The sequence below is a fragment of the Loxodonta africana genome, chromosome 8 (genome assembly GCF_030014295.1).
Source record: "Loxodonta africana isolate mLoxAfr1 chromosome 8, mLoxAfr1.hap2, whole genome shotgun sequence".
Classification (NCBI taxonomy): Eukaryota; Metazoa; Chordata; class Mammalia; order Proboscidea; family Elephantidae; genus Loxodonta; species Loxodonta africana.
This window is the reverse complement of record NC_087349.1, coordinates 119,566,333-119,592,270: the sequence shown is the minus strand read 5'-3', so window position 1 is coordinate 119,592,270 and position 25,938 is coordinate 119,566,333. Positions and strand designations below refer to the sequence as shown.

The 25,938-nt window shown below is 41.8% G+C and overlaps 1 protein-coding gene across 2 annotated transcripts in view; it reads left to right on the top strand.

The window, feature by feature from the left end:
* Positions 1-3,534: 3,534 nt before the first annotated feature.
* The window catches only part of CCM2 (CCM2 scaffold protein), a 101,500-nt gene continuing 79,096 nt past the window's right edge, over positions 3,535-25,938 (top strand). For both annotated transcript variants that reach the window (XM_010598279.3, XM_010598278.3), the window contains exon 1: positions 3,535-3,627. In XM_010598279.3, the coding sequence (XP_010596581.1) occupies positions 3,598-3,627 (30 nt within the window). In that variant the 5' untranslated portion in view covers positions 3,535-3,597. The remainder of the gene's footprint in view (positions 3,628-25,938) is intronic.

The window sequence follows — 25,938 nt, the reverse complement described above, 5'->3', positions numbered from 1 at the left end:
CAAGGATTTCATTTTACTTGATTCACAATCAACACCCTTGGAAGCAGCAGTCAAGAAATCAAACGATGTATTGCATTTTTTATTGCATTAGGCAAATCTGCTGCAAAAGACCTCTTTAAAGTGTTAAAAGGCAAAGATGTCACTTTGAGAACTAAGGTGCGCTTGACCCAAACCACAGTATTTTCAACTGTCCCTGTGCAAAAACTGGGCAATGAATAAGGAAGACTGAAGAATTGATGCCTTTGAATTATGGTGTTGGCAAAGAATATTGAATATAGTGCCAGGAGAATGAACAAATCCATTTTTTAAGAAGTACAGCCAGTAGAGGGGATTAGAAGCTGACAAAATGGACACGAAAAGAGAGAGTGGAGGAAGCGAGCGGACTGTCTCGTGGGAGAGCAATTGGGAGTATGTAGCAGGGTGTATATAAGTTTTTGCGTGAGAGACTGACTTGATTTGTAAACTTTCACTTAAGGCACAATAAAAATTAAAAAATGCTCCTTAGAACTAGGATGGCAAGACTTTGTCTCACGTACTTTGGATATGTTATCCGGAGGGACCAGTCCTTGAAGAAGGGCATCATGCTTGGTAAAGTAGAGGGTCAGCGAAAAAGACCCTCAACAAAATGGACTGACACAGTAGCTGCAACAATGGGCTCAAACACAGCAATGATTGTGAGGATGGCATGGGACCAGGCAGTGTTACTTAGATAACCCCACTCTAGGTATTAAATTATTTCTTAGTCACCTAGTGCTGCTGTAGCAGAAATACCACAAGTGGATGGCTTTAACAAAGAGAAATTAATTTTCTCACAGTCTAGCAGACTAGAAATGCAAATTCAGGGCATCTGCTCCAAGGGAAGGCCTTCTCTCTTCCTCAGCTCTGAAGGAAGGTCCTGTCATCAATCTTCCCCTGGACTAGGAGCTTCTCAGGTGCAGCGACATGCTCTGCTCCCAGTGCTGCTTTCTTGGTAGTAAGAGGTCCCCCTCTCTGCTTGCTTCCCTTCCTTTTATCTCTTTACCTTGGATCAGGGAAATGACCTTAGCAAGGTTGCAATAAACACTCTTCCTCCTTCCTCACCTTGGTGTGTCTTTATTGATGAGAAGTAGTGTAAGGGGGAGGGGGAGAGCTTACACTCCGGAGGAGGAAGAGATGGGGGTGGTGACATTCCTCAATAAGATGGTCCCTACGTAGTTAAATGTTAAGCCAAGGAAATGGTCTCTATAGAGGTCCCTAACTTGATAAGGTCCCTGACTTGGCTGTTAAACGTTAACAGGGAGAGGTAAGAGAAAAGTGTTTAAAACCCTAAGAAAACAACTATCAGGGCTCTTGCACTCTCTGAGCAGCCCGCTTGATGCTCTCTGGTCAAGTGTACTTTCGCTCTTAGCCCTCTGCTAACTAATAAAACCCCTTGCTTGCTTGACACTCTTTGTCTCAGTGTTTGAATTCTTTCTTACACCGAAGACAGGAACTGAGGCTATTCTCCGGTAACAGTAGCGCCAACCAAGCAGGATCTGCTTTGGGTACCAACAATAAACAATATTCTGTTCCACTAATTTTTGGTGTTTCTCTGAGCTTTTAGGTTTTCAACACCTGTTTTAGTGACACTGCTGTGGAAAAAGGCTGAGGGACAGTGTTTACGTAATAACACTTTAACTTAAAACACAGCTTCCAGTCTGACGCTGGAGTTCCTATTTCTCCAAGCTCACTGCACAGAGGCAATTCTTTAAAAGAGCCCATTGCCTAAGGTAAAACAGTCTCCACTAAGCTGTTACTAGGCTATTGTTTGACTTAAATGCAACCTTAGGAAACCAGTTCTCTCAAGGGTCAAGGTTCAAAAAATCTCAAGAGCAATGGCTTGGATGGGTCACCCCAACTCTATGGACTCCAGAAATCTGGATTCTGGAAGAACTAAAACTGTTTCTCATGGTTAAGATGCTCAGCTGCTAACTGAAAGGTTGGAGGTTCAAGTCCACCCAGAGGCTCCTTGGAAGTGTGGTTTATTTCCAAGAAAAAAATCAGCCACTGAAACCCTATGGAGCACAGTTCTACTGTGACATGTGTGGGGTGGCCATGAGTTGGAGTCCACTCGATGGCAACTGGTTGGTTCTGCAAGATAGTGTGCCAGGTGCTGGCAGTGGGAGTGAGGGATAAGAAGATGAAAAATACTGGCCGCTGCAGCAGCCAGGCTCACAGTTCCCATCGAGCTGGAAAGCCAGGCACCCGACTAAATGGCAAAGAAACTGCTGTGGTACTGTGCTGCCAGAATTTGCTGGAAAGCCACTCTTTAGGATGCCAGCGGGAAAATGCTCAACTCTGCGTGCTGTTGGCAGCTGTGCACTGCAAGAACTTGGAACCGGAGAAGCTACCCCTTGCTGTAGGGAGTTGCGCCCTGGGGAATTTGGGCCTGTGTGTTGCAGGAGATGGGCCTCGGAGAAGCCTATGTGCTCTGCTGAAAAGCTAGGCTGCAAAGCTCTTTTATCCTGCAATGTCTCTCTAGCACCTTCTACTGACAACACTTAAAATTATGGCACCTGGGAAAGCAGAAAGCTTAAAGGTTCCAGTTCCATTTTTGCAAAGCAGGAAATGAAAATTAATAAGGAGCTGAGAGAAAATAAATTGGCAACTGGCACAGTATTCAAAAAATTTTAAAACATCGGTTGGGACAAATATTAGTTTCCTTTGATATCAGTTTACGTTCTAGTTGTGCCGCAACTTGGTTTAGTGGCAAAATACTGGGCCTGCTTGGTGACATAAATTTCCAGCGTGCTTTCTGGTCAAATCACCTAAGTATCAGCATCTGTAAAACGTGGCAATTACACTAGATTACTGCCAAGGTTTTATGATATTTATTCTGATAGGGCCTGGGGATTCTATTTTCCTGCCGTGTTTATCCCGGAAAGAAGGCATTAAAACACTGAGAGAGTCTTAAAACAGGGCTCTTGCAAGTGAGTGAAGGGATCATTGAAAAAAAGAAGGGAAGTGGACCGCACCCAGAGGCTTGGCGCGAAGCCCGGCCCCGCCCCACCCCCACTGGCCCTTCCCAAAGGCCCCGCCCCCTCCCGCCGTCCCCTCCCCTCTGTCTGGCACAACCTTACCGCCCGCGGGACTGAGCTCCGCCCCCCTGAGCGCGGGGCAGGCTGGGAAGTCGCCCGCTCTAAAGATGGCGGCAGAATTGAAAAGTTGGGGCGAGTTCCGTTCCGCTACGCGCTATCTTGTCCGCACTGCAGGGCTCGGGGGCGGGCTGACGGCGGGGACAGGCGCGCCCCCGCGGTCCCTGATCGCGCGCGCGGGATAGGGAGGAGCGGCGCTGCCTTTTGGACCCGGAAGTGCGGGGGAGCGAGGGGGGCGCGCGGCCCCTTGCTCTGTGGGGGGCGGGGCTGCGGCGCGCCGGGGGCCGGGCCGGGCGGGGCCGCGCCGAGGGGCGGGGCGGCGGCCATGAGCTCCGCGGCGGCGGCGGTGGTGGCGGCGGTGGTGGCGGCGGCGGGAGCGGCGGCGGCGGCCGCTGGGCCCGGGGCGAGCATGTAGCGGCTGCTGGCGGCGGCTGGGCTCCGAGGGGCGGGCCGGGCTGGGCGCGCGGGTCCGCACGTGGGCGACATGGAGGAGGAGGGCAAGAAGGGGAAGAAGGTAAGAGTCGGCTGGCTTGGCGCTGCAGCCGCGTCCTCCGGGGGGCCGGGGTGGGAGTGGGAAACCAGGGCAGGCATCGGCCGGGGTCGGAGGCCGGAAGGAGAGGACTCGGGAGGCCGGGGCCGTGAGGTGCCCGGAGAGGGACTGGAAGGTGGGAGGGTTGGAAGGGCCGGGTCGGAGTCGGACGCCGGGGGGGAGCCGGGAGCCTGAGGCAACCGAGAAGAGGATAGGAGATGCTGGCGGGGTGGTAAAGGGAAAACTGAAGAGATCCCTTCACGGGTCAGCTCTGATTTTAGTGCAAGTTGCTGGGTGGCTCAAGGGGTGGAAAGATGCCCTCGAGGACTTAGCGGTCCGGAAGGGAGGAGACAAGTGCAGAGATGATTCGAAGGCAAGCGCAGAAGAGAAGTGCCGTGGACTTTAAAGGTGGGAGAGATTACCCGGGTTAGGGGCCTTGGGGAAACAGGAATGTATGAATCACAGTCTCCGCAGAGGAGGGAGAAACAGGAGTCAGAGCGAGTGGGGACTCGGACGCATAGTCCACTGGACAATGGAGTTTAGGTGGTCCTGAGCGAGGAGAACCTGGGACAAGTTGCGTGGTGGAAGGAACAACGCCTTTCCTTCCCTTCCCGGCGGCCCCCCTACCCTGTCTATCAAGTTCTGGGATTTGGTTAAAGAGCATTCCTTGAAAAAGTAAAATTAGTCGCTCCCAAACCAAGATCTGCTCAAATGGCCTTAAAATGAACCCCGGTGCTGTTCGCTCCTTCTCCCACGGGGTGAGTGGGATGGCAGCGTTGTCAGAGACTGGGGGTGCAGAGGAAGTGGTCGTGCGTTGAGGGGGCGGGAAAAGACAGATGGGACCGGTTTAGGGGCCAGAAAGGTTTCAATGGTTGGTACTTTAGAGCCAATTGAGTGTAAGGTTACTTTAGAAACATTTAGTGTTTACTTGACTTCGTCTTTATTGTATATAAAGCAAAAGCAAAAGATGTGCTTGGCTTTAAGTACCCCTCACTGTTGCCTGTTGCGTGTTGAGTGATTTCAGTGACTTACATTTTGGCAGTTGGATTTAGAACATAGTTCAGCAGGCCCCTTAGTTTATGTAGTTTTTAAAATGTGGCTTTAATTACAGACCTAGAGTAATGGAAAGAAATGCAACCTTTTAAAGAGACTAAAAAGAGATGTGGGATAAGCTATCATTAAATGGAAATTGGGTTTTAATAAATTGTATCGTTTTCAAATAAATGCTTTATAATCTGCTTAAGTGTCTTGCCTATCATTCTCTTTTTAATAAATGCATGTGTGTGCACTTTTATGCACAAGTTTTTTTTTTTTTAGAAGAGATTTTTAGTAAGTCCCAACTATGACTTTACCATTCAGCCCTCTTTAATGCAAAGTGTGTCTAATTGATAATTAGTCATCACGTTGCTTTACAAGGTGGCCCAGTTAAAAAAGGTTATATTTGAAGTCAAGTGTAGCTAGGTGTTCTTTTATGAGTGATGTGATGCTTTTTCTCTTTCTTTACCTATTGTTCTGTTACATAATGAACCTGCATGTTTAGTTTAAGTGCAGTGTCAACTCTGATTACCTATAGTGCTGTTTTAAGTCTGGAAAACAGCCCAAGAGAGTGATCTTGTCTGTAAGTATTACAGTGCAGAAGGTGCTGAGCACTGCAAAGGAGGAAAGCTGAGTGGGATGAAAAGCAGGGGCAGGAACCCAGGGACTTCCCCTAACAGGCACCGTGGTGCCTGACGTGGAGGATGCTCTGCTAGGGGTGGTGCTTTGCTATAACAGAACTAGCCAGGTTATAGAATGCTGGGGCAGCATTCCAGGGACCTGTTAACCTCCTGAGTGTGCAGTTCTTCCACTGGAGCCTGGCCCACCTGCCTGTTGGTGAATCCACCAAGGTATCTACCTGGACTTGATGAAACAGGGAAGGATGGAATTGACTGAGTTTCTCCTGGAGCATTCTACCAGCTTTTGTAGAAACCTTAAAATGTTCAGCAAAATTAAGTGAGACAAAGGGAAGCAACAAGACAGTCCCAAGCTTTTGGAATCAAAGTGAAAGACCAGTAGAGCTATTAAGATTTTTAGAATTAGTGGCAGTGGAAAAACGTAGGCATAGACAAAGTTAATGATTAATTTTGTTGTCGCTATTAGAGGAGATAATCAGCTGTTGCATAGTGGCCTAAGTCAGGAGTTTTGTGTTTTCTCCATATTCCAGCCACTAGCCTGAGCTCATTTTCACACAGGCAGGCCTGACAGAGCTTTGGGACATGGATTCATATGTAGGCCACAACTTCACACATTTTATATATTGTACCCTGCCAGTCTCGGGCTAGCAGAATCCTCCAGCTCTGGACCTCCACTCCATGTGAATTCACCTTGAGCTCATGAAAATTGGTGTGTAAGTAATTTTCATTATCGTAAATTATTAGAGATAACTTTTAAAACGTACTAAAAAAAATTCAAGCTTACACAGCACAAATAATGACATAGTTTTACAAAGCTACAGTTTGGACGTTTCAATTGTATTTCTAAGTTAGCTCCTTCAAAACATGCAAATTTTATCCTTTAAAAATGTAGATTAATAGGATTTTCCCAGAGTATTCAGACACTTGTCATCATGTTTCATCCAGCAATTATCGGCTTGTTCTAATGTGGCCCACTTTTCTCAGGACAGAAGCAAAACCTTTGTTTTCAGTTTTAGAGATAATATAATCTGTCAAAGAACTAATAGGCCCGAATGAATTTCCTATAAAGTGGCCTCAGTGACAGCCTTGTCCTGGCACATAAAGTTATGGTAGCTTTGTGTCTGGGGTTTCCTTGGGCAGCCATAATTCATCCAGCAAACGTTTGCTGAGTCCTATTATATACTATGAGTGATGGGAATACGGAGAAGAATCAGGGACCTAGGGAACCAGTGGGGAGATGGTCACTTATAGTAAAGTCTGTAGTGGTGGTTGTGTTGGCAGAGAAGTCTACGGCTGCTAAAGGTGTGCTTAGGGCCAGGGAAGTAGAAGTGACTTCACAGGAGCCTACTCTCTTGCTGTGATGTCCTCATAGCTACTTGTGCTTTTCAGACCACAGGTCCTGGTTTGGGATTTGGAAAATATGGCTGCCTGTTTACATAATAGACCCGTGTTCCTTGCATCCTGACATTATTCTGTCTAGATGTAATTCCTTTTTGTAAGAAATTTAGGTGTACACTTTGGTTGGATTATGCCTATAGCATAAACTGGGACATGCAAACAGGTGAAGGCGCAGTGGAGCCTTCCCATGTGTGACTTGAGCTGTGATTCTCATCTGACTTAAGTGTAACAAAAAACCAAACCCATTGCCATTGGGTTGATTCCGACTCTATGACGACCCCATTTTGCGGAGTAGAAGTGCACTCTGTGGGGTTTTCGAGGCTGTGACGTTTTAGAAGCAAATCGCCAGGTCTTACTTCCAAGGCACCTCTGGGTGGATTTAACAGTCCAGTGCTTAAACATTTTTGACACCCAGGGACTCCTGAAACCAAAACCAAACCAAACCTGTTGCTGTCGAGTCAGTTCCGACTCATAGCTACCCTATAGGACAGAGTAGAACTGCCCCGTAGGGTTTCCAAGGAGTGTCTGGTGGATTCCAACTGCCAGCCTTTTGGTTAGCAGCCGTAGTGCTTAACCGGTACAGCACCAGGGCTTCAGGGACTCCTGAAGTGGATATTAAATGATAATAAACCAGACCAAATCAAACCAGTTACCAGTAGTTGATACCAACTCATGGAGACCCCATGTGTGTCAGAGCAGAACTGTGCTTCATAGGATTTTCAGCGACTGCTTTTTGGAAGTGGATTGCCAGGTCTTTCTTCTGAAGAGCCTCTAGGTGGACTCGAACTGCCAGTCTTTTGTTTAGGAGTGAGCGTGCTAACCATTTGTGTCACCCAGGGCCTTCTAGATAATACTAAGGAATTAGGAATTTTTATTGGGTGTAGTATTATTGTTATGCTTTTTAAGGTCTTTTCTGATAGACATACATATTAAGACATTTATAGGGAAATAACATGATTGTAGGATTTGTTTTACTTGAACTAGAAAAGGAAGGAGGATGAATGGAAGAATGACAGAATGTTGCTCAGTGATAATGCTAGGTGTTTTAGTGATGGTTGTACATTATACTGTTCTCTCTACTTCTCTGTATTTCTGAGAATTTCCATCATAAAATGTGGGGGGAAAAGATCCCCGAGGTTATCAGCTAATCAGTTCATATACCTACTGAATCATCAGTAAGCGAGTGTGTGTGAGGGCTCGGGAGTGTGAGTTGGATCAGTGCTTTTAAAACTGCAGTTTTCATTAAGGTATACCTTCTAGACCAAATCTACTGGTCCAAGAGAGACTGGAGGAACCCCCGAGACTAGGGTCCTTAGACCCCCTTCTAACTTGGAACTGAAGCTATTACCGGAGAGCACCTCTCAGCCAAAGAGTAGACAGGACTATAAATAAACAATAATACACATGAGGAAAGTGCTCCTTAGAACTGTCATCTCAGTGAGATTAAAAGGACAACATATGCCTAAAAGCAAAGATGAGAAGTCAGGAAGGGGTTAGGAAAACTGGACAAATGGAAATGGGGAACTCAGGGTGGTAATGGGGAGAGTGCTGACACATTGTGGGCATTGCAACCAATGTCACAGAATAATTTGTGTATAAACTATTGAGTGGGAAACTAATTTGCTCTGTAAACCTTCACCTAAAACACAATAAAAAACAAAACAAAGATATAGCTTTTACAATTTGACCCACTATACAGATACAGCGTGTGTGTGTGTGTCTGTGTAAATATTCGTATAGTTGAAATAAAACTTTAAAGAAATTGTATTTATAACTGCTACAAGCAGTGGACTCTGATTTTTTATTTTTTCATTAAAAAATTGCTGGTTATGACCTACTAAATTGATCTTATAACTAAATTGATTCTATAACTGTCACAAGTGGTGTCATGGATTAGACAGGAGAATTTGCAACAGCTCTAACTTGTCTTATCTACCCAGTGCTTCTTGGATGGCAGCTTGGCACCCTGGGCTGAAGAGACAGGAAGATCAGGGCTGGTAGTTTAGCCAAGCAGGAGACGGCTAGTAGAGATCCAGTCAGATGGCCAGTAGGCAAACGCAGAATGACTTGCAAAGGTGATGCTAACCACTCTGCTGGTTTGCAGAGTTACCATTTACATTATATTTATAAATTTCCAACATCAGGAGCCATTGGAGATGATGGTCTCCTTCCATCAGGTTCTGTAACCCACTGAACATGACAATTTAATGGGTTCAGAAAGCAAATCAGAATCTTATAGTGCTACTTTGTCATTCTGAACTTGAGAAGAAGAATAGTTTAAGGAAAAAAAGTTCTCTTGCAATAAAGTACTTCCTGTAAGGCAGCTCTGATGACCAGAAGGATCTTCAGCCTCTGCCCCCGTGGAGTTCTGTGCCCAGTCGATGTGGTCACTGCCGTTACTGTTGATCTTACAGTTTCTTCATCCCCGTGGGCAATAACCCAGCTGCTCCTCCCTATCACCACTTTGTAGCGTAAGTAAACAGCCAAAACTAAGTATGTACGTTTAACTTGCCAACATTTAAATCGTCCAATTATTTGAGGGCCTATTGCATCCTCAGCACTGTGCTTGCTACTGTATGGGAATAAAAAGAAGAATTAGGGACGTTGCATTTGTTTCGAAAGGAAAATTAGAGAACAAGAGAGGGCACTTGCTGAAATGTGTACTTTTGACCAGTGAACTAGGTCAGCTAATCCATAGGGGAGCAGTGGAAGGGACGTTCAGACGTAAGAGGGGCATGGCCTGGGGTCCAGCGTGAGGGTTTGGTTTGGCCCCGTGTACCTGAACGCCTGGGAGGTTTTTGAGCATTATGCATTCATTTATTCATTTAATGACTATTTACTAGCAGTGTCTGGCACGGATGCTGAGGAAACAGTCGGATGTCCTCGTGCCCGGCCTCGAGAGCTTAAAGTGGAGCATAAAGTGGACAATAAAGGGCTGAAAGTTGTAACAGTACTTTTTAAAGCGTGATTTTAAAAACCTTTTTATTGTGGAAAATACAAAAGTAGAGAAACTAGCATGACAAACCCCCTTGTGCCCCAGTGTCAACAGTTGTTGGTGCCTGGGCAGCCTTGTTTCATTTATGCTTTGTCCCCATCCTACTGCCTGCTCCCCACGTACTTTGAAGCAAATCGCAGATATCAGTTTGCTTCATCTGTGAGTTAGAGTGGTGTTTCAGGAATGGAAGCCCCTGGTCCCGTGCTCGCTGCAGGACTCCCGCATACCCTAGTACAGGTTCATGTGAATGGTGCCACCTAGAGGTGGGTCTTAATCTAGACCTGGGGCTATGAGAACCTGGTTTCCACTGTTGCCCTAGACAGAAACCAAACCCACTGCTGTCAGGTCGATTCCGACTCACAGCGACTCTACAGCGTTTTCAAGGCTGTAAATCTCTGCGGAAGCAGACTGCCACATCTTTCTCCTGTGGAGCTGATGGTGGTTCAAATCGCTGACCTTTCAGTTAGCAGTCAATCGCTTCAGCCACTGCACCACCAGGGCCCTAGATATAGAGCTACCCAAAGTGGCAAATGATTTGAACAAGTACTTCTTAGTTGGAGCAGTACATTTCGCACTCATTCTTCATGGTCGGGAAGATGTGTACGGCCATAAAGCGTTCTGAGAAAGCTGTTTTGGCGTTTAAGGTACCGTCACAGCAAGTGACGTCCAGAGTTGCCTGTTACGGCTTTGCGAGCTTGGGCGTGACCGCGAGCCAGCCTCTCTTCCTCTGCAGTGGGACTGTGTGCCTTTCTTTGTCTGTGGCTTTAAGGTTCTGTGTTAGCACACTTTCCATTGCTTTGCCTTTTCTTTCTTATCTCTCAATCTGAGAACAGCAGTTCAAATCAGCCTCTCAGTTTTAATGATTACTCAGTTTTGAGGGAGATTAGACTTGGATTTGTCAGTTTAAATATTTTTTTTTTTTTTCTTAGAAGAAAAAAGGGAGCTTTTTTCCTTAACTTGTTACCAGTGCCAAAAATGCTGTTTTTTTTCTCCTAAGTATACCTGAAAAGTGACAGTTTTTTGTTTGTGATTGTGTTGAGTTAGGACATTTTATCGCAAGCATTGCATGCATGCGGTGAAGACAATGCCAGGTAATGAGCATAATAGGAAGTGGAATTTGGACTTGTGAGGGCTTACAGTGGTGTATTGCAAAGTATACCTGTAATTTAGAAAGGACAGAAAGAATAGTTGAATTCTACAATTGTGAGAAAAATGGTCAGCCTAAAACCTGTTTTATTACCGTTCTTAAGGAAAATCTAATGTGATGTGTCACTGGGGGGTTAAAGATACCACTTCACTTACGTCACTACTTGTAACTTTGGGAAAAAGAGAAACCTTTATTCAAGTCTTTATTATCCATTCTATAGTTTAAAATTCATACTCTTTTTTTTAATAAAAAATCTAATTCAATTCCTGTATGTAATATGTCCTAGCTAACTATCTAGTCTGGTGTGGTTTAGAATATTCAGTTTTTTCTTTGTTTATATTATATGGTGGAGATGCTGTGTGCTGTCAAGTTGATTCCAACTCATAGTGACCTTGTAGGGCAGAGTAGAACTACCCCATGGGGTTTTGTAGGCTGCAGACCTTTATGGAGCAGATCACCAGGTCTTTTCTCTCGTAGAGCCACTGGTGACTTTGAACCGTTGACCTATTGGTTACCAGCCAAGCGTTGAGCTATTGTGCCATGAGGAGGGTTGCTGTTAGGCATATACAGGAACCAAAGCAGACCTGCGCATTCCACATCTGATGTCGGCCACGTGTAAGGCTCCTTTCTAAGGCTACTTTCGCCTAATGCTATAAATCTTCAGCATCTCCCTCCCTGAAAGAGGAATATATAGCCACTGTCTCTTTTTCCAACCCACCGCCTAGATTCTGCCATTTGCTTTGTTTTATTCCATATCTGGCCGTGCATCCATCTTATTTTTCTGATGCATCTCTGCGAATAGGAGAACTTCTTTGGATACCAGGTGAAAAGACATCCCTGATGGTAAGAATCAGCACCAGGCTGATTCCTGTGAGGCAGAGGTCAAGGACACCTCCGCTCTCCAACTTCTTCACCGCTTCTGACATCAGCTGTTCTCCCCATGGTGTTGTTTCTCTATTGGCTTTGATAATTCATTGAAATGGTCACAGAGAGCTCATGGAAACAACATAATCACAATAACAACTTTAATAACAAAGATATAAACAGAAATGAAGATACGCAAAGGGGAGGTTCGGGAGCGGTCCTGGCATGAGGCCTCAGTGTCTAGGGGACCTGCTTACATCTCCAAGGGACCCTCCTGAAAACCAGTGTTCATTCTCACCCATCAGGAAACTTGCCAACAGGACACTCAGTGATGTGTCTTGATGGGCTCCGTCATTGGTTGCTCCTCTCAGCTCTCACTTGGGGTGGTCTTTACCTTCCCCTCCCACCATCTGGGTCTGCTTCTTGTCTCTGCTTCTTCTGGTACCCTCAGCCATTGCCTCTGTCACTGTCGCAGGTTTACCCAGTCTGGGAGGGTCATAGCGCAGGTCCCTAGCAGACTCCTCTCCTGGCACTGCTCAGTCAGGAAGTCCATCTGAGCCTCCAGGTCTAGGGTTTTTGTCAGTTGGGGTGGGGCGGGGCACAGAGGCCAGTCCATGTAAAGGTCAACCATAGGGTGGGGCCTCAGCCAGTCCTGGTAAAGGTCATCTACTGGATGGGGCTTTGGAACAAGGACCAAAAGGCCAAAAAGCTTTTTTGTTTTTTGTAGAGTGATTCTACACCTTGCAATCCCAAAGTAAATTACAGACATCAGTTCATTTCGGTCTAAATACTTGAGCATGCATATCATTAACTAGGGTTCAACATTTGTTTATAAGTTTTAATGTGAAATTCACATACAATGAAATATACAAATCTGAAGAAAATGTTAGCTAAATTCTGGCAAATGGGTACGCCCTGTGTGACCGAAACCCCATCACTCAGAAAGTTCCTTTAGACCTTTAGGAAATCTGTCCAGATTTTTTTTTCTACCGTGGATTAGTTTTGTCTGTTCTACAACTTCATACATATGGAATCATATAGTATATACTCCTGTATAAGGATTCCTTTACTCAGCATAATCTTTTTGAGATTCATTCACATTGTTGCATGTCTCAGTTATTGTTGAGTAGTGTTCTGTTTTATGACCATGACATTTTGTTTATCCGTTCACTTGTTGGTCGTTTGGGTTCTTTACAGTTTTGGATTATTATGAAAAAGCTGCTGTGAGCATTTGTGGACCAATCATTGTGTGAGTGTATGTTTTTATTTCTCTTGGGTAAATACGTAGGGTGGGATTCCTGATTATACAGTAACTATATGTTTAACTTTGTAAGACACTGACAAACTGTATGTACCTTACTGAATTTTTGCTTACTAGTTTAGTTGTATCAATCAGTTATTTAGAGAGGGTGTTAAAAATCTCTATTATTTTGGATTTGTTTGTTTCTCCTTTTAGTTCTGTTAGTTTTGGCTTTGGGTATTTTTTTCCCTAAATTTTATATATATATATATATTTGGGAATATACACAGCAAAAAAAGAAAGTAAAATCAACAGTTTCTACGTGTACAATTTAGTGACATTGATTACATTCTTTGAGTTGTGCAGCCATTCTCACCCTCATTTTCTGAATTTTTCCTCCCTCATTAACATAAACTCCCTGTTCCCTAAGGTTCCTATCTAATCTTTTGAGTTGCTGTTGTCAATTTGGTCCCATATAGACAGTTCTTAAAAGAGCATAATGTTCAAGGCAGGCCTTTTTTACTAGTTAAGCTAAACTGTTGTTTGGTTTTGAGAAGTCTTCAGGGATATTTTTGGTTTAACATTTGAAGATTATCTCAGGACAGTAGTTTCAGGGGTTCATTCACCCTCTATGGCTCCAGAAAGTCTAGAGTCCATGAGAATTTGAAATTATGTTCTGCATTCTCCTCCCCCCCCCCTTTTGATCAAGATTCTATTATGGAATCTTTGATCAAGATGTTCAAGTCATGGTAGCTGGTCACTATCCAGCTCTTCTGGTCTCATGGCAAAGGAGGCAGTTGTTCATGTAGGCAGTTAGCTATACGTTCTGTATTATCTTCCTATTCCTGACTGTCCTTCTTCCTCTGTTGCTCCAGGTAGTAGAAACCAATTGTTGTGCCTTGGATGGCTGCTTGTAAGCTTTTAAGACCCCACGTACTACACAACAAACTAGCAGAACAGAAACACTAAATAAGTTGTTAGGCCAGTTAGCTGGGATGTCCCATGAAACCATGACCCTAAATCTCCAAACCAAGAAACCAAATCTCATGAGATGTTTGGATGTACATAAGCAGCTTCAGCAGCTACTCTTTTTTTTTTTTTTTTTGGCATTGTTGTTAATATGTGTATCACACAACTTTTGCCAGTTCAGCTTTTCACAGGTATGCAACTAATTGACAGCAATTACAATAATTGGCTGTGCAACCCTATCCTTAATCCCGCCCCTGGTATCCACTAATAAATTTTGGTCTCTGTCCATTTTCCTTGTCTTTGTGTTTTTATATAAGTGAGGTCATACAATATTTGTCCTTTCGTGGTTGGTTTATTTAGCTCAGCATAATGTGTTCAAGCTCCACCCATACTGTAGCATGTATAAAGACGTCAATTCTCTTACTAGCTGAGTAGCATTCCATCGCGTGTACGTGCCATATTTTGTTTATCCATTCATCTGTTGATGGGAATTTAGGTTGTTTCCACCTTTTGATTATTGTGAATAGTGTTGCAGTGAACATTGGTGTACAAGTCTCTTTTTGAGTGTCTACTTTCAAATCTTTTGGGTATACACCTAAGGGCAGAATTTCTGGGTCATACGGTAGTTCTGGAGCCCTGGTGGAAACCCTGTTGGCGTAGTGGTTAAGTGCTATGGCTGCTAACCAAAAGTTCAGCAGTTTGAATCAACCAGGCACTCCTTGGAAACTCTGTGGGGCAGTTCTACTCTGTCCTACTCTGTCCTGTAGGGTCGCTATGAGTCGGAATTGACTAAAAGGCAATGAGATTTTTTTTTTTTTTTCCTTTGGAGCCCTGGTGGTGCAGAGGTTAAGAGATGAGCTGCTAAACAAAAGGTCAGCAGTTCAAATCCACCAGCTGCTCCGTGGAAACCCCATGGGACAGTTCTACTGTGTCCTGTAGGGTCGCTATGAATTGGAATTGACTTGACGGCAATGGAGTTTGGGGTTTTTGGATAGTAGTCCTGTTTCTAGTTTTTTGAGGAACTGCCACACTGTGGCTGAGTCATTTTGCATTCCCACTGTCAATGGGTAAGGGTTCCAGTTTTCCCACATTCTCGCCAACAGTTGTTGTTTTTCTTTTTTTAAAATCTTAGCCATCCTAAAAAAAACCAAACCAAACCCATTGCCATCCTGTCGATTCCGACTCATAGCGACCCTGTAGGACAGTGTAGAACTGCCCCAGAGGATTTCCAAGGAGTAGCTGGTGGATTCAAACTGCTGACCTTTTGTTTAGCAGCTGTAGCCCTAAACCATTGTGCCAACAGGGCTGGGAGTGAAATGATACCTCATTGTGGTTTTGATTTGTGTCTCTCTGATGCCTAATGATGCTGAGCATCTTTTCATGTGTTTGGTGGCCATTTGAATGTCCTCTTTGTTGAAATGTTTATTGAAGTCCTTTGCCCATTTTATGATTGGGTTGTCTTTTTGTTAAGTTGTCGAAGTTTTATATATATTTTGGTTTTTAAATTCTTGTTGGGTATATGATTTCCAAAGATATTCTCCCACTCGTATCTTGTCTTTTCACTTTTTTGGTAAAGTCTTTTGATGAACAGGTTTTTAATTTTTGTGAGGACCCATTTATTTATTTTGTCGTTTGCTGTTTGTGCTTTTGTTATTATATTAAATAATTCATTGTTGAAAGCTAGGCCTGACACCATTGCCCCTGCTTATTGTAAGAATTTTATGTTTGTAGTTTGCACATTTAGGTCCTTAATCCATTCCGAATATGTTTTTGTGTATGGTGCTGCATGGATCCTGTTTTCATTTTTCTGCATGTGGACCATTTGTTGAAGAGACGCTTCTTTCACCATCAAATGGACTTACCACCCTTGTCAAAAGTCAGTTGACCATTGATGTGTGGGTTTATTCCTGGACTTTTAATTCTATTTGTCTATTGTTATACCAGTACCAGGCTGTTTTGATTACTGTAGCTATAGTATGTTTTAAAATCAGGAAGTATGAGTCTTCCTCCTTCATTCTTCTCTTTCAGTATTGCTTTAGCTATTCAGGGCCCCTTGCCATTCTATATAAAATTGAGGATTAGTTTTTCTGTTTCTATAAAGAAGCCTGTTGGAATTTTGATCAGGATTGTGTTGAATCTGTAGATTGTTTTGGGTAGTATTGACATCTTGACAGTAATAAGTCTTCCAATGCATGAACATGGAACATCTTTTCATTTATTTAAATCCTTTTTTTTTGCAGTGTTTTATAGCTTTCATTGTATATGTCCTTTACATCCCTGGTTAGTTTCATCCTTAGGTATTTTGTTCTGTTAGATGTTATCATAAATGAAATTGTTTCCATAATTGCCCTTTCAGATTTCTTACTGCTGGTGTATAGAAACCCAACTGATTTTTGTTTGATGACTTTGTATCATGCAACTTTGCTAAATTCCTGTATTCTTTGGAATTTTCTGTGTATAGGATCATATCATCTGGGAATAGAGATAATTTTGCTTTTTTCTTTCCCAATCTGGGTACCTTTTATTACTTTTTCCTGTCTTATTGCTCTGACTGGGACTTCTAATACAATATTGAATAGAAGTGGTGAAGAGTGGGAATACCCTTGTCTTGTTCCTGGTTTCGTGGAGAAAGCTCTCGGTCTTTCTGCATTAAGCATAATGTTGGCTGCTGGCACTTCATACATGCCCTGAATCAGATTGAAGAATTTCCTGTCTATTCCAGTGTTCTTTAGTGTTTTCACCAAGAAAAGGTGTTGGATTTTATCAAATGCTTTTTCTGCATCCAGAGAGATGATCATGTGTTTCTTTTCCTTTGTTCTTTTGATGTGGTGTATTATATTGATTGATTTTCTAGTGTTGAACCATTTCTGCATTCCTGGAATAAATCCCACTTGGTCATGGTGTCTGACTTTTAATACACCGTGGGATTCTGTTCATAAACTTTGTTGGGGATTTTTGCATCTGTTTTCATAAGACATATAGGCTTGTAGTTTTCTTTTTTTTGTGGTGTCTTCATCTGGTTTGGGTGTCAGGGTTATCTTTGCTTTATGAATGAATTAGGGAGCATTTCTTCCTTCTCTGCCTTTTGTAAGAATTTAAACAGTATTGGTGTCAATTCTTCTCTAAATGTAGATCTCCCTAGTGAAGCCGTCTGGTCCAGGACTTTTTTTCTTTGTTTGAGAAGTTTTTAATCACTGATTCAGTCTCTTCACTTGTTATGGGTCCATTGCGACTTTCTGTTTCCTCTTGAGTAAGTTTAGGTAGGTTGTGTCCGTCTAAGAATTTGCCTGTTTCATCTAGGTTATCCAGTTTGTTGTCGTACAGTCGTTCGTAATTTTCCATCATAATTCCCTTTATTTCTACCACATCAGTTGTAATGACTCCTCTTTCACTTTTAATTTGGCTTATTTGCCTCTTTTCTCTTCTTTGTCAGTCTAGCTAAAGGTTTGTCGATTTTATTGATCTTTTCGAAGAACCAACTTCTGGTTTTATTGATTCTATAGTTTTTCTGTTTTATTTTATTTTATTTATTTCTGCTCTGGTCTTTGTTATTTCCTTTCTTCTGACAGGTTTAGGCTTAGTTTGTTTCTCTCTTTCTAGTTCCTGGAGTTGTCAAGTCAGGCTGTTAATTTGAGATCTTTTTTCTTTTTTTATGTAAGCGTTTATTGCTGTAAGTTTCCCTTTAAGTACTGCCTTCACTGCATCCCGTAAGTTTTGATGTGTTGTGCTTTATTTTCATTTGACTCTAATAAATTTGTGATTTCTCTTTTGATTTCTTCATTGACCCATTGGTAGTTTAATAGTGTGTTGTTTAATTCCCATATGTTTGTGTACTTTGCAGGTTTTTTTCTGTTATTGATTTCTAGCCTCGCTCCATTGTTGTCAGAGAAAATACTTTGTATGATTTCATTCTTTTTAAATTTATCAGAAATTGCTTTGTGACCTAAAATGTGGTCCATCCTGAAGAATGATCTATGTGCGCTGGAGTAGAATGTACATTGTACTGTTTTTGGGTGGAGTGTTCTGTATATGTCTGTTAAGCCTAGTTGGTTTATAGTGTCATTCAGTGATAGTCTTTTGATGAACGTATTTAACTTTTATGCCATCCCAGTTATGTATTTTGTTTTCTGTTTCTCTTCCATCCGTTGTTGTGTTTGATAGTGTATCATTGAAAAAAAAATTAGGTTCCAAAGCTTTGCTGCTGTGTTTTTTCTAAGAGCTTTATGGTTTTATATTTAACATTTAGGTCCTTAATCAATTTTTAATTAGTGTTTGTGTATGGCACAATGTATGGATCTTGTTTCACTTTTCTGTGTGTGGAAATCCAGTATTGCCAGCACCAATAAAATGGATTTGACTCCTTGTCATAGGTTTTCCATAGATGTTTACACTTATTTTTGGGTTTTCAGTTGTATTTCATTGGTCTATGTGTCTGTCATTAAACCAGTAGTAGGCTGTTTTGATTATGTGGTTCTGTAATATGTTTTGAAGTCAGGAAGTGCGAGGCCTCCTACTTTGTTGTTGTTCTTCAAAATTGCTTTGTGTCTTATCTTTCTATGTAAGATTGAGGATTAGTGTGTCCATTTGGTAAAGAATGCTGTTGGAATTTTGATCAAATTGCATTCTGCTGGTCGCTTTGGGTTGTATTGACATCTTGACTGTATTAAGTCTTCCAGTTCATGAGCATGGAATGTCTTTCCATCTGTTTAGCTCTTCTTTAGTTTCTTTCAGCAGTATTTTATAGTTTTCGTTGTATAGGTCTTTCACACGCCTGAGTAAATTTATTCCTAGATACTTTTATTCTCTAAGATGTTATTGTAAATGGAGTTGTTTTCTTAATCTTCTTCTCAGATTTCTCATTGCTGATGTGTAGAAATCCAACTGATGTATGTGTGTTGACCTTGTATCCTACAACTTTGCTAAATTTCTATGTTAGTTCTAGAAGGTTTTTAGTAGATTGTTGGAATTTTGTATATATAGGATCATGTCATCTGTGAATAGAGGTAGTTTTACCTCGTCCTTTCCAATTTGGATACCTTTTATTTCTTTTTCTTGCCTTATTGCTCTGACTAGGACTTCCAGTATAATATTGAATAGGAGTGGTGAAAGTGGGCATCCTTGTCTTGTTCCTGTTTTCAAGAGGAAAGTTCTCCATCTTTCTTCATTGAGTATAATGTCAGCTGTTGGTTTTTCATAAATGCCCTTAATCATGTTGAGGAACTTCCCTTGTATTCCTGTCTTGTTAAGAATTTTTAATCAAGAAAAGGTGCTGGATTTTATCAAATGCCTTTTCTGCATCCGTTGAGATAATCATCTGGTTCTTTTCCTTTCTTCTATTAATGTGATGTGTTACATTGACTGATTTTCTAATGTTGAACCAGCCTTGACTTCCTGGAATAAATACCGCTTGATCATAATGTATAATTCTTTTAATATGGTGTTAGGTTCTGTTTGCTAGTATTTTGTTGAAAAATTTGGCATCTGTATTCATAAGGAGCCCTAGTGGGGCTGTGATTAAGAGCTCAGCTGCTAACCGAAAGATCGGCAGTTTGAATCTACTAGCTGCTCCTTGGAAACCCTGCGGGGCAGCTTTACTCTGTCCTATAGGGTCACTATGAGTCGGAATTGACTCGACGGCAACAAGTTTTTTTTGTTTTTTTTTTTAAATATTCATAAGGGTTATTGGTTTGTAATTTTCTGTGGTATCTTTGTCTAGCTTTGGTATCAGGGTAATGCTGGCTTCATACAAAGAGTTAGGGTGTATTCCTTGAACAGCATTGGTGTTAGTTCTTCTCCAAATGTTTCATAGGATTCCCAGGTGAAGCCTTCTCCTCCCAGCCTTTTCTTCACTGGGAGGCTTTTTATTACCGATTCAGTTTCTTTGCATGCTATGGGTCTGTTGAGGTTTTCTACTTCCTTTTGAGTCAGTTTAGATTACGTGCTTCTAGGAATTTGTCCATTTCATCAAAGTTATTGATTTTTTAATGTGTTAAAAAGCAAAGCAAAGATGTCACCTTGAGGACTGAGTATGCCTGATCTGAACCGTGGTAATTGCAGTTGCCTCACGTGAATGTGAAAGCTGCACAATGAATAAGGAAGACTGACGAGTGGGTGCCTTTGAATTATGGCATTGGTAATGAATATTGAATATACTCTGGACTGCCAGAAGAACGAACAAATGTATCTTGAAAGAAATACAGACAGAATGCTCCTTAGAAGCAAGGATGGTGAGACTTTGTCTCACATACTTTAGCCATGTTATCAGGAGGGACCAGTCCCTGGAGAAGGACATCATACTTGGTTAAGTAGAGGGTCAGTGATAGATTGACACAGTAGCCACAACAATGGGCTCAAACATAGCAGTGATTTTGAGGATGACGCAGGACTGGGCAGTGTTTCGTTCTTTTGCATGTAGGGTCGCTATGAGTTGGAACTGACTCAGTGGCACTAACGACAACAGCAATCAATTTTATTGGGATACAGTTTTTCATTGTATTCTGTTATGATCCTTTTTACTTCAGTTGGATCAGTTGTAATGTCTTCTTTGCTTTCATTTCTTATTTTGATTAGTTGTGTTTATTCTCTTTGTTTCTTTGATAGCCTAGAAAGCAGTTTGTCAATTTTATTAATCATTTCAAAGAACCCACTTGTAGATTTGTCGATTCTCTCTACTGTTTTTCTGTTCTCTATTGCATTTATCTCTGCTATGGTCTTTATTTCAGATAGTAGCTCTAGGTTTAGTTTGGTCTTCTTTTTCTAGTTCCTTAAGCCGTAGGGTTAGACTATTTATTTGAGATCTTATTTTTTAATGTAGGCTTTTATTACATAAATTTTCCTTTGAGGACTGCCTTTTTTGCATCCCATAAGTTTTAGTATGATGTATTTTCATTTTCATTTATCTCCAGGTGTTTTTTTCACTCTTGATTTCTTCTTTAACCCAATAGTTTTTTTTAATAGTATATTGTTTAAATCTATGAATTTGTGTTTTCTAGTTTTGCTTCTGCTATTAATTTCTTATATTATTCCTTTGTGGTTAGAGAAGGATGTTTTATATGATTTGTCTTTTTAAATTTGTTGAGACTTGTTTTATGGCCTAGCATATGGTCTATTCTGGAAAATGATCCATGTGCACCGGACGAAATGTGTATTGTTCTGCTGATGGGTGGACTGTTCTATATATGTCCATTAAGTCTAGTTGGCTTATGGTATTATTTAAGTTCTGTTTGTCCTTACAAATCTTTTTTTTTTTTTTGGATGTTCTGCCCAGAATTGAAAGTATTGTTATTGAAGTTCCCAACAATTATTGTGATATTTCATATCAGTCAATATTTGTGTCATATATTTTGGAGTACTGATGTTAGGTGTGCATATATATGTTTATTGTTTTTGTGTCTTCTTGATGAATTGACCTTTCTATTTTTATTTAATGCCCTTCCTTATCTCTTAAAAATAACCCATTGCCATTGAGTCGATTTCAGCTCATAGCAGGACAGGGTAGAACTACACCATATGGTTTCCAAGGTTGAAATCTTTACAGAAGCAGACTGCCACATATTTCTCCCACAGAGCAGCTGGTGAGTTGGAATCACCGACCTTTCAGTTACCAGCCGAGTGTTTTAACCACTGCACCACCAGGATTCTTTGTTCTCTTCTAAAAGATTGTGATTTAAAGTATTTTATCTCATTTTAGTATGGCCACCTCTGCTCTTTTTTGGTTGCTAGTTGCATGGAATATTCAGTCTGTTAGTATTCTTTTACTTTCAGTCTGTTTGTATCCTTGTGTCTAAGTTGTATCTCTTGTAGATCACATAAGGATGATCTTATCCATTCTGTTATTCTCTGTCTTTTGAATGGCGAGTTTAGACCATTTACATTTAAGGAAATTACTGAAAACATAGCTACTTCGTTCATTTTGCTGATTGTTTTTGTGTGTCTTATATCTTATTTGTCTCATTATTCCCATATTTGTAGTGTTTTTTGTGTTTAGCTGCTTTTTTGTGTTGCACTTTTTCGATTCCTTCTTTTTTCCCCTCTGTATTTTTTCTAGTATTTTTTTTAGTGGTTACCACAAATATTTTGTTGAACAACGTAAAATTATAGCATCTTATTTCAGCTTGCTGCCAATATTTAGCATACAAACAAGTTACGTAAACATTAACATACTAAAATTGTATTTCTGTTTTGTTCTTCCCTCCGTCCTTTCTCTTGTTGAGTCTCCAGTAACATCATTATATATCCTGTCGGTTTTATTTGTACTTATTTCTTATGCACTTGATGTTGTATTGCTTGTGGAACTTAACTATTGAGTTTACTTCCTGAAAATACCGTATAGTTGATCGTTATATTTGTCCATGTCGTCGCCTTTATTGGAGACCTCCCTCTCTCTCTCTCTTTTTTCTTTCCCACGTGGAGACTGGAGTATTTGTCTAATGATCTTACTTTCCATCTCTGAAGAACTCCGTAAGTAATACTTGGAGAGCAGGTTTGGTAGTAACTAATCCTCAGAGCTTCTGTTTATTTGAGAGTGTTTTGATTTTCCCTTTACTTTTGAATGATAACTTCGCTGGGTGTAAAAATGGCTTTGGGATGGTGTCTGGCTTCCCCTAACTTCCCAAGGAGGAAGGAGAACCAAGATCAACAGCACAAGGCTGACTCCCATGAGGTGGAGGCCAGACAAGCCTACTTTTTTTCACCGTTTTTACTAATTCTGACATCAAGTGTCCCTTGCACAGCACTCCACTTCTCTGCTGGGTTCAATAATTAATCGTAGTGGCCACACAGAACGTACTAATGAGTATGGGGTTTATTGCATAAGTAACAGCTACAATTCAGGCTGAGAAAGACTCAGGATACAGTTCTTCCATCAGGACAGCCTCTTCCCAGCTGTGCTTGCAGGCACACCTTTCCCTGGCCCTCGGCCTCTCCCCAGAGGCATTCTGCTTTCTCTTTCTGTGAGCTGGGAAGCCTGTTGCGCCGTCTCGTGCTTCCGGGTCTCTGTTGCCAGGTCTTTCCTGCCACTGCTTCTTACTGTCTTCAGGGTTACAGATTGCTGTCTCTCGCTTCCAGGAACTTCTCAGTGCAGGGATCCCGGGTCCAAAGGACGCGTTCTTCGTTCCTGGCTCTTCTTCCTTGGTGGTGGTAAGATCTTCCTCTCTGCTCTGGAATTGGCTCTCTTTTAAGGCAAAACTGTCCAGTCCCCTTGGTGGGCCACAATTACCCTATCACACAGTCCCGCCCAGTTACCTGTGTGGGAGTTACAAGACCATGGCAAGAAAGGCCACTTGAAAGGAATCCATCACACTGCAGGCCACCCCCTGGCTTTTCTAGCCACGGTTCTTTCATATTTGGAGGATAACTTGCCCCTACCAATCATTTTACCAGTCCAAAACAGCCATTAACAATTAGTCTTTCAATAGGGTAAAGAGTCCACAGGGTAGGGTTACTTAGGTACCAGTCATTCAGGTCTGCTGCAGGTGTTCATCTGATCTGGTCAGGTTCTCCAGAAGTCATCTCAGCTTCACCCCTTTTGGCCTCTAGTAAAATTAACTGAGAGAAGATTATTCCCTGCTCTAAGCCTCATGAGGTATCAGCATAGCAAAACCTTTAAGGGACTTTCAGTTTGGCAACTGTACTCGAGTCCAGCAGTGCCTCCCCCTTAATCCACTCTTTCACACCTACAGCTTCTATAACTACAGATTTTACAATCACAGTTAACTCTGTCAGCAGTCAATACTCACAGCCAAATCATATAATCCTATCAGCACCTTCCTCCCTCTATTCCCCAGACCCATCAGGAAAAGAGGAATCTATTTAGTGTGGGGATCCTACCTTGTCCCTCTCATTTAATGTAAGCACACTCATGAAAGCGTGTAAACCAGCCACTTCCTGCCTTTATCTTCCCCGTGTCTTAGATAGCTAATGTTTAAATTGCCCATCCCTATCAAACCAGTACTCTGAGGAGACAAGCATGTTCCTTGGTCTTGAAGAATCATCTGCTCAGGTTGGAACTTTGAGCATCTGCATCCCTAAGCAAAGTCTAGTCTAGGATCAAGCCATCAAATTTCAAAAATCTACACCAGTGCACGGTGTAAATGTCTTTCTCTTCATTTGGATGGGTTCTGGTGATAATGTAGTGTCACAGGGTCGCTATGAGTCAGAATTGACTTGATGGCAACGGGTTTGGTTTGTTTTTTTTAGTGTCACAGGAAGTCCTAAGATTCCCTAATTCTGGGAGTATTTTAGAGTACAGTAGGAAGGAAACTCGTTTTGCATAATGCCTTTTCCAAGATCATATAAAATAAATGGTAGAACTGGAGCCTCCAAGAAATATTTATTGTGAGAGAAGGAGTCCTGATGGCACAGTAGTTAAAGAGTTCCACTGCTAACCAAAAGACCGGCAGTTCGAATCCACCAACAGCTCCTTGGACATCTTATGGGGCAGTTCTACCCCGTCCTGTAGGGTCACTATGAGTCAGAATTGACTGGATAGCAATGAGTGTTTTTTTTTTTTTTTTGTATTGTGAGAAAGTTCAAGAGTAGTAAGATGTCTTATCTGCCCATAGAGATTTAGTATCTAATTGGTGAAAGAGAACATAGCTAATATTGTAGAACTGCTAAGATTTTAGAAGACAGAAGATATGTATGGATTTGGGTGGCCTGGGGAGTTTTAACAGAGGAGGTGGGTCAGGTAAGTGGGGAAGTGGAGGACAGAGGTGGAATTCTCTATAGTGTATTCAGAGGGTAAGTTAATCAAGCCATTAAGATTGAGTTTCCTGGGTTTTCCTCTATCACCTTTTCCTTTACCAAGCTGTCCCCTCATACAAGACTGTTCACACCAACACCATTCACAAATCAGTGCATGTGGAATGAATATGTAATTTTTTCCCAAAATTTTTATTATAAAATGTTTTAAATATAGGCAAGAGTTTAAACATTTTACCATATTTGCCTTTTCAGTTATCCTCGTTTGCCTTCTTCTCTGTCTCTCTTCTTGCTGCATCATTTGAGGTAAACTATAAATATCATCATGCTTCATCTCAGATCCTTCATTAAGCATCTCCTAAAAAACAAGAACAATGAATTCATAAGCCTTGAATCCTTACTTGACTCTGCCCACAAATTTGCATTTCTTTTTCTTTCCCTTAAAAAAACAATAAAAATTCCATCGATTTTCTGGACTCACAGGAATTGAATTTATTTATGTGCATGAACTCTGTAGAAAAGCCGTGTCGCATTAGTAGCTATGAGGAGAATGGCACTTTACCTCTGTCTTCCTCTTCCCCAGAGCCCATAAACCCTATCTAATCATGAGAAAAACAGAGAGACCCAATTTGAAGGTTGTTTGACAAAATACCTGATTGTCTTCCTCAAAACTATCAAGGTCATTGTTGTCGGTTGAGTTGTGTGCTCTAAAAAAGTGTGTTGAAGTTCTAACCCTAGATCCTCAGAATGTGACCTTATTTGGAAATAGGGTCATTGCAAATATAATTAGTTAATATGAGGTCATTGGGTGGGCCCTAATCTTATAAAAAGAGGTGAAGAGACAAAGAGACATAGGGAAGACAGCCATGGGAGGATGGAGGCAGAGATTGGAGTTATGCTGCAGCTACAAGGCCAGGAATGCCTGGGGCTACCAGAAGCCCGGACAGACAAGAAAGCCTCTTCCCTTAGAGCTTTTGAAGAGAACGTGGCCCTGCTGACACCCTGATTTTAGACTTCTGGCTTCCAGAATTGTGAGACAATAAATTTCTGTAATTTTTAAGCCACATTAAAAAAAAAAAAAAAAAAAACAACTGCCATCGATTCGACTCCAGCTCTCACAGTAACCCATGTGTGTCAGAGTAAAACTGTGCTGCATAGGATTTTCACTGGCTGATTTTTCAGAAGTAGATCACCGGATGTTTCTTTCAAGGTGTCTCTGGGTGGACTCGAATCTCCAACCTTTTGGTTAGTAGCTGAGCGCATTAACTGTTTGCACCATCCAGGGACTTCTTAAGTCACATCCAAAAAA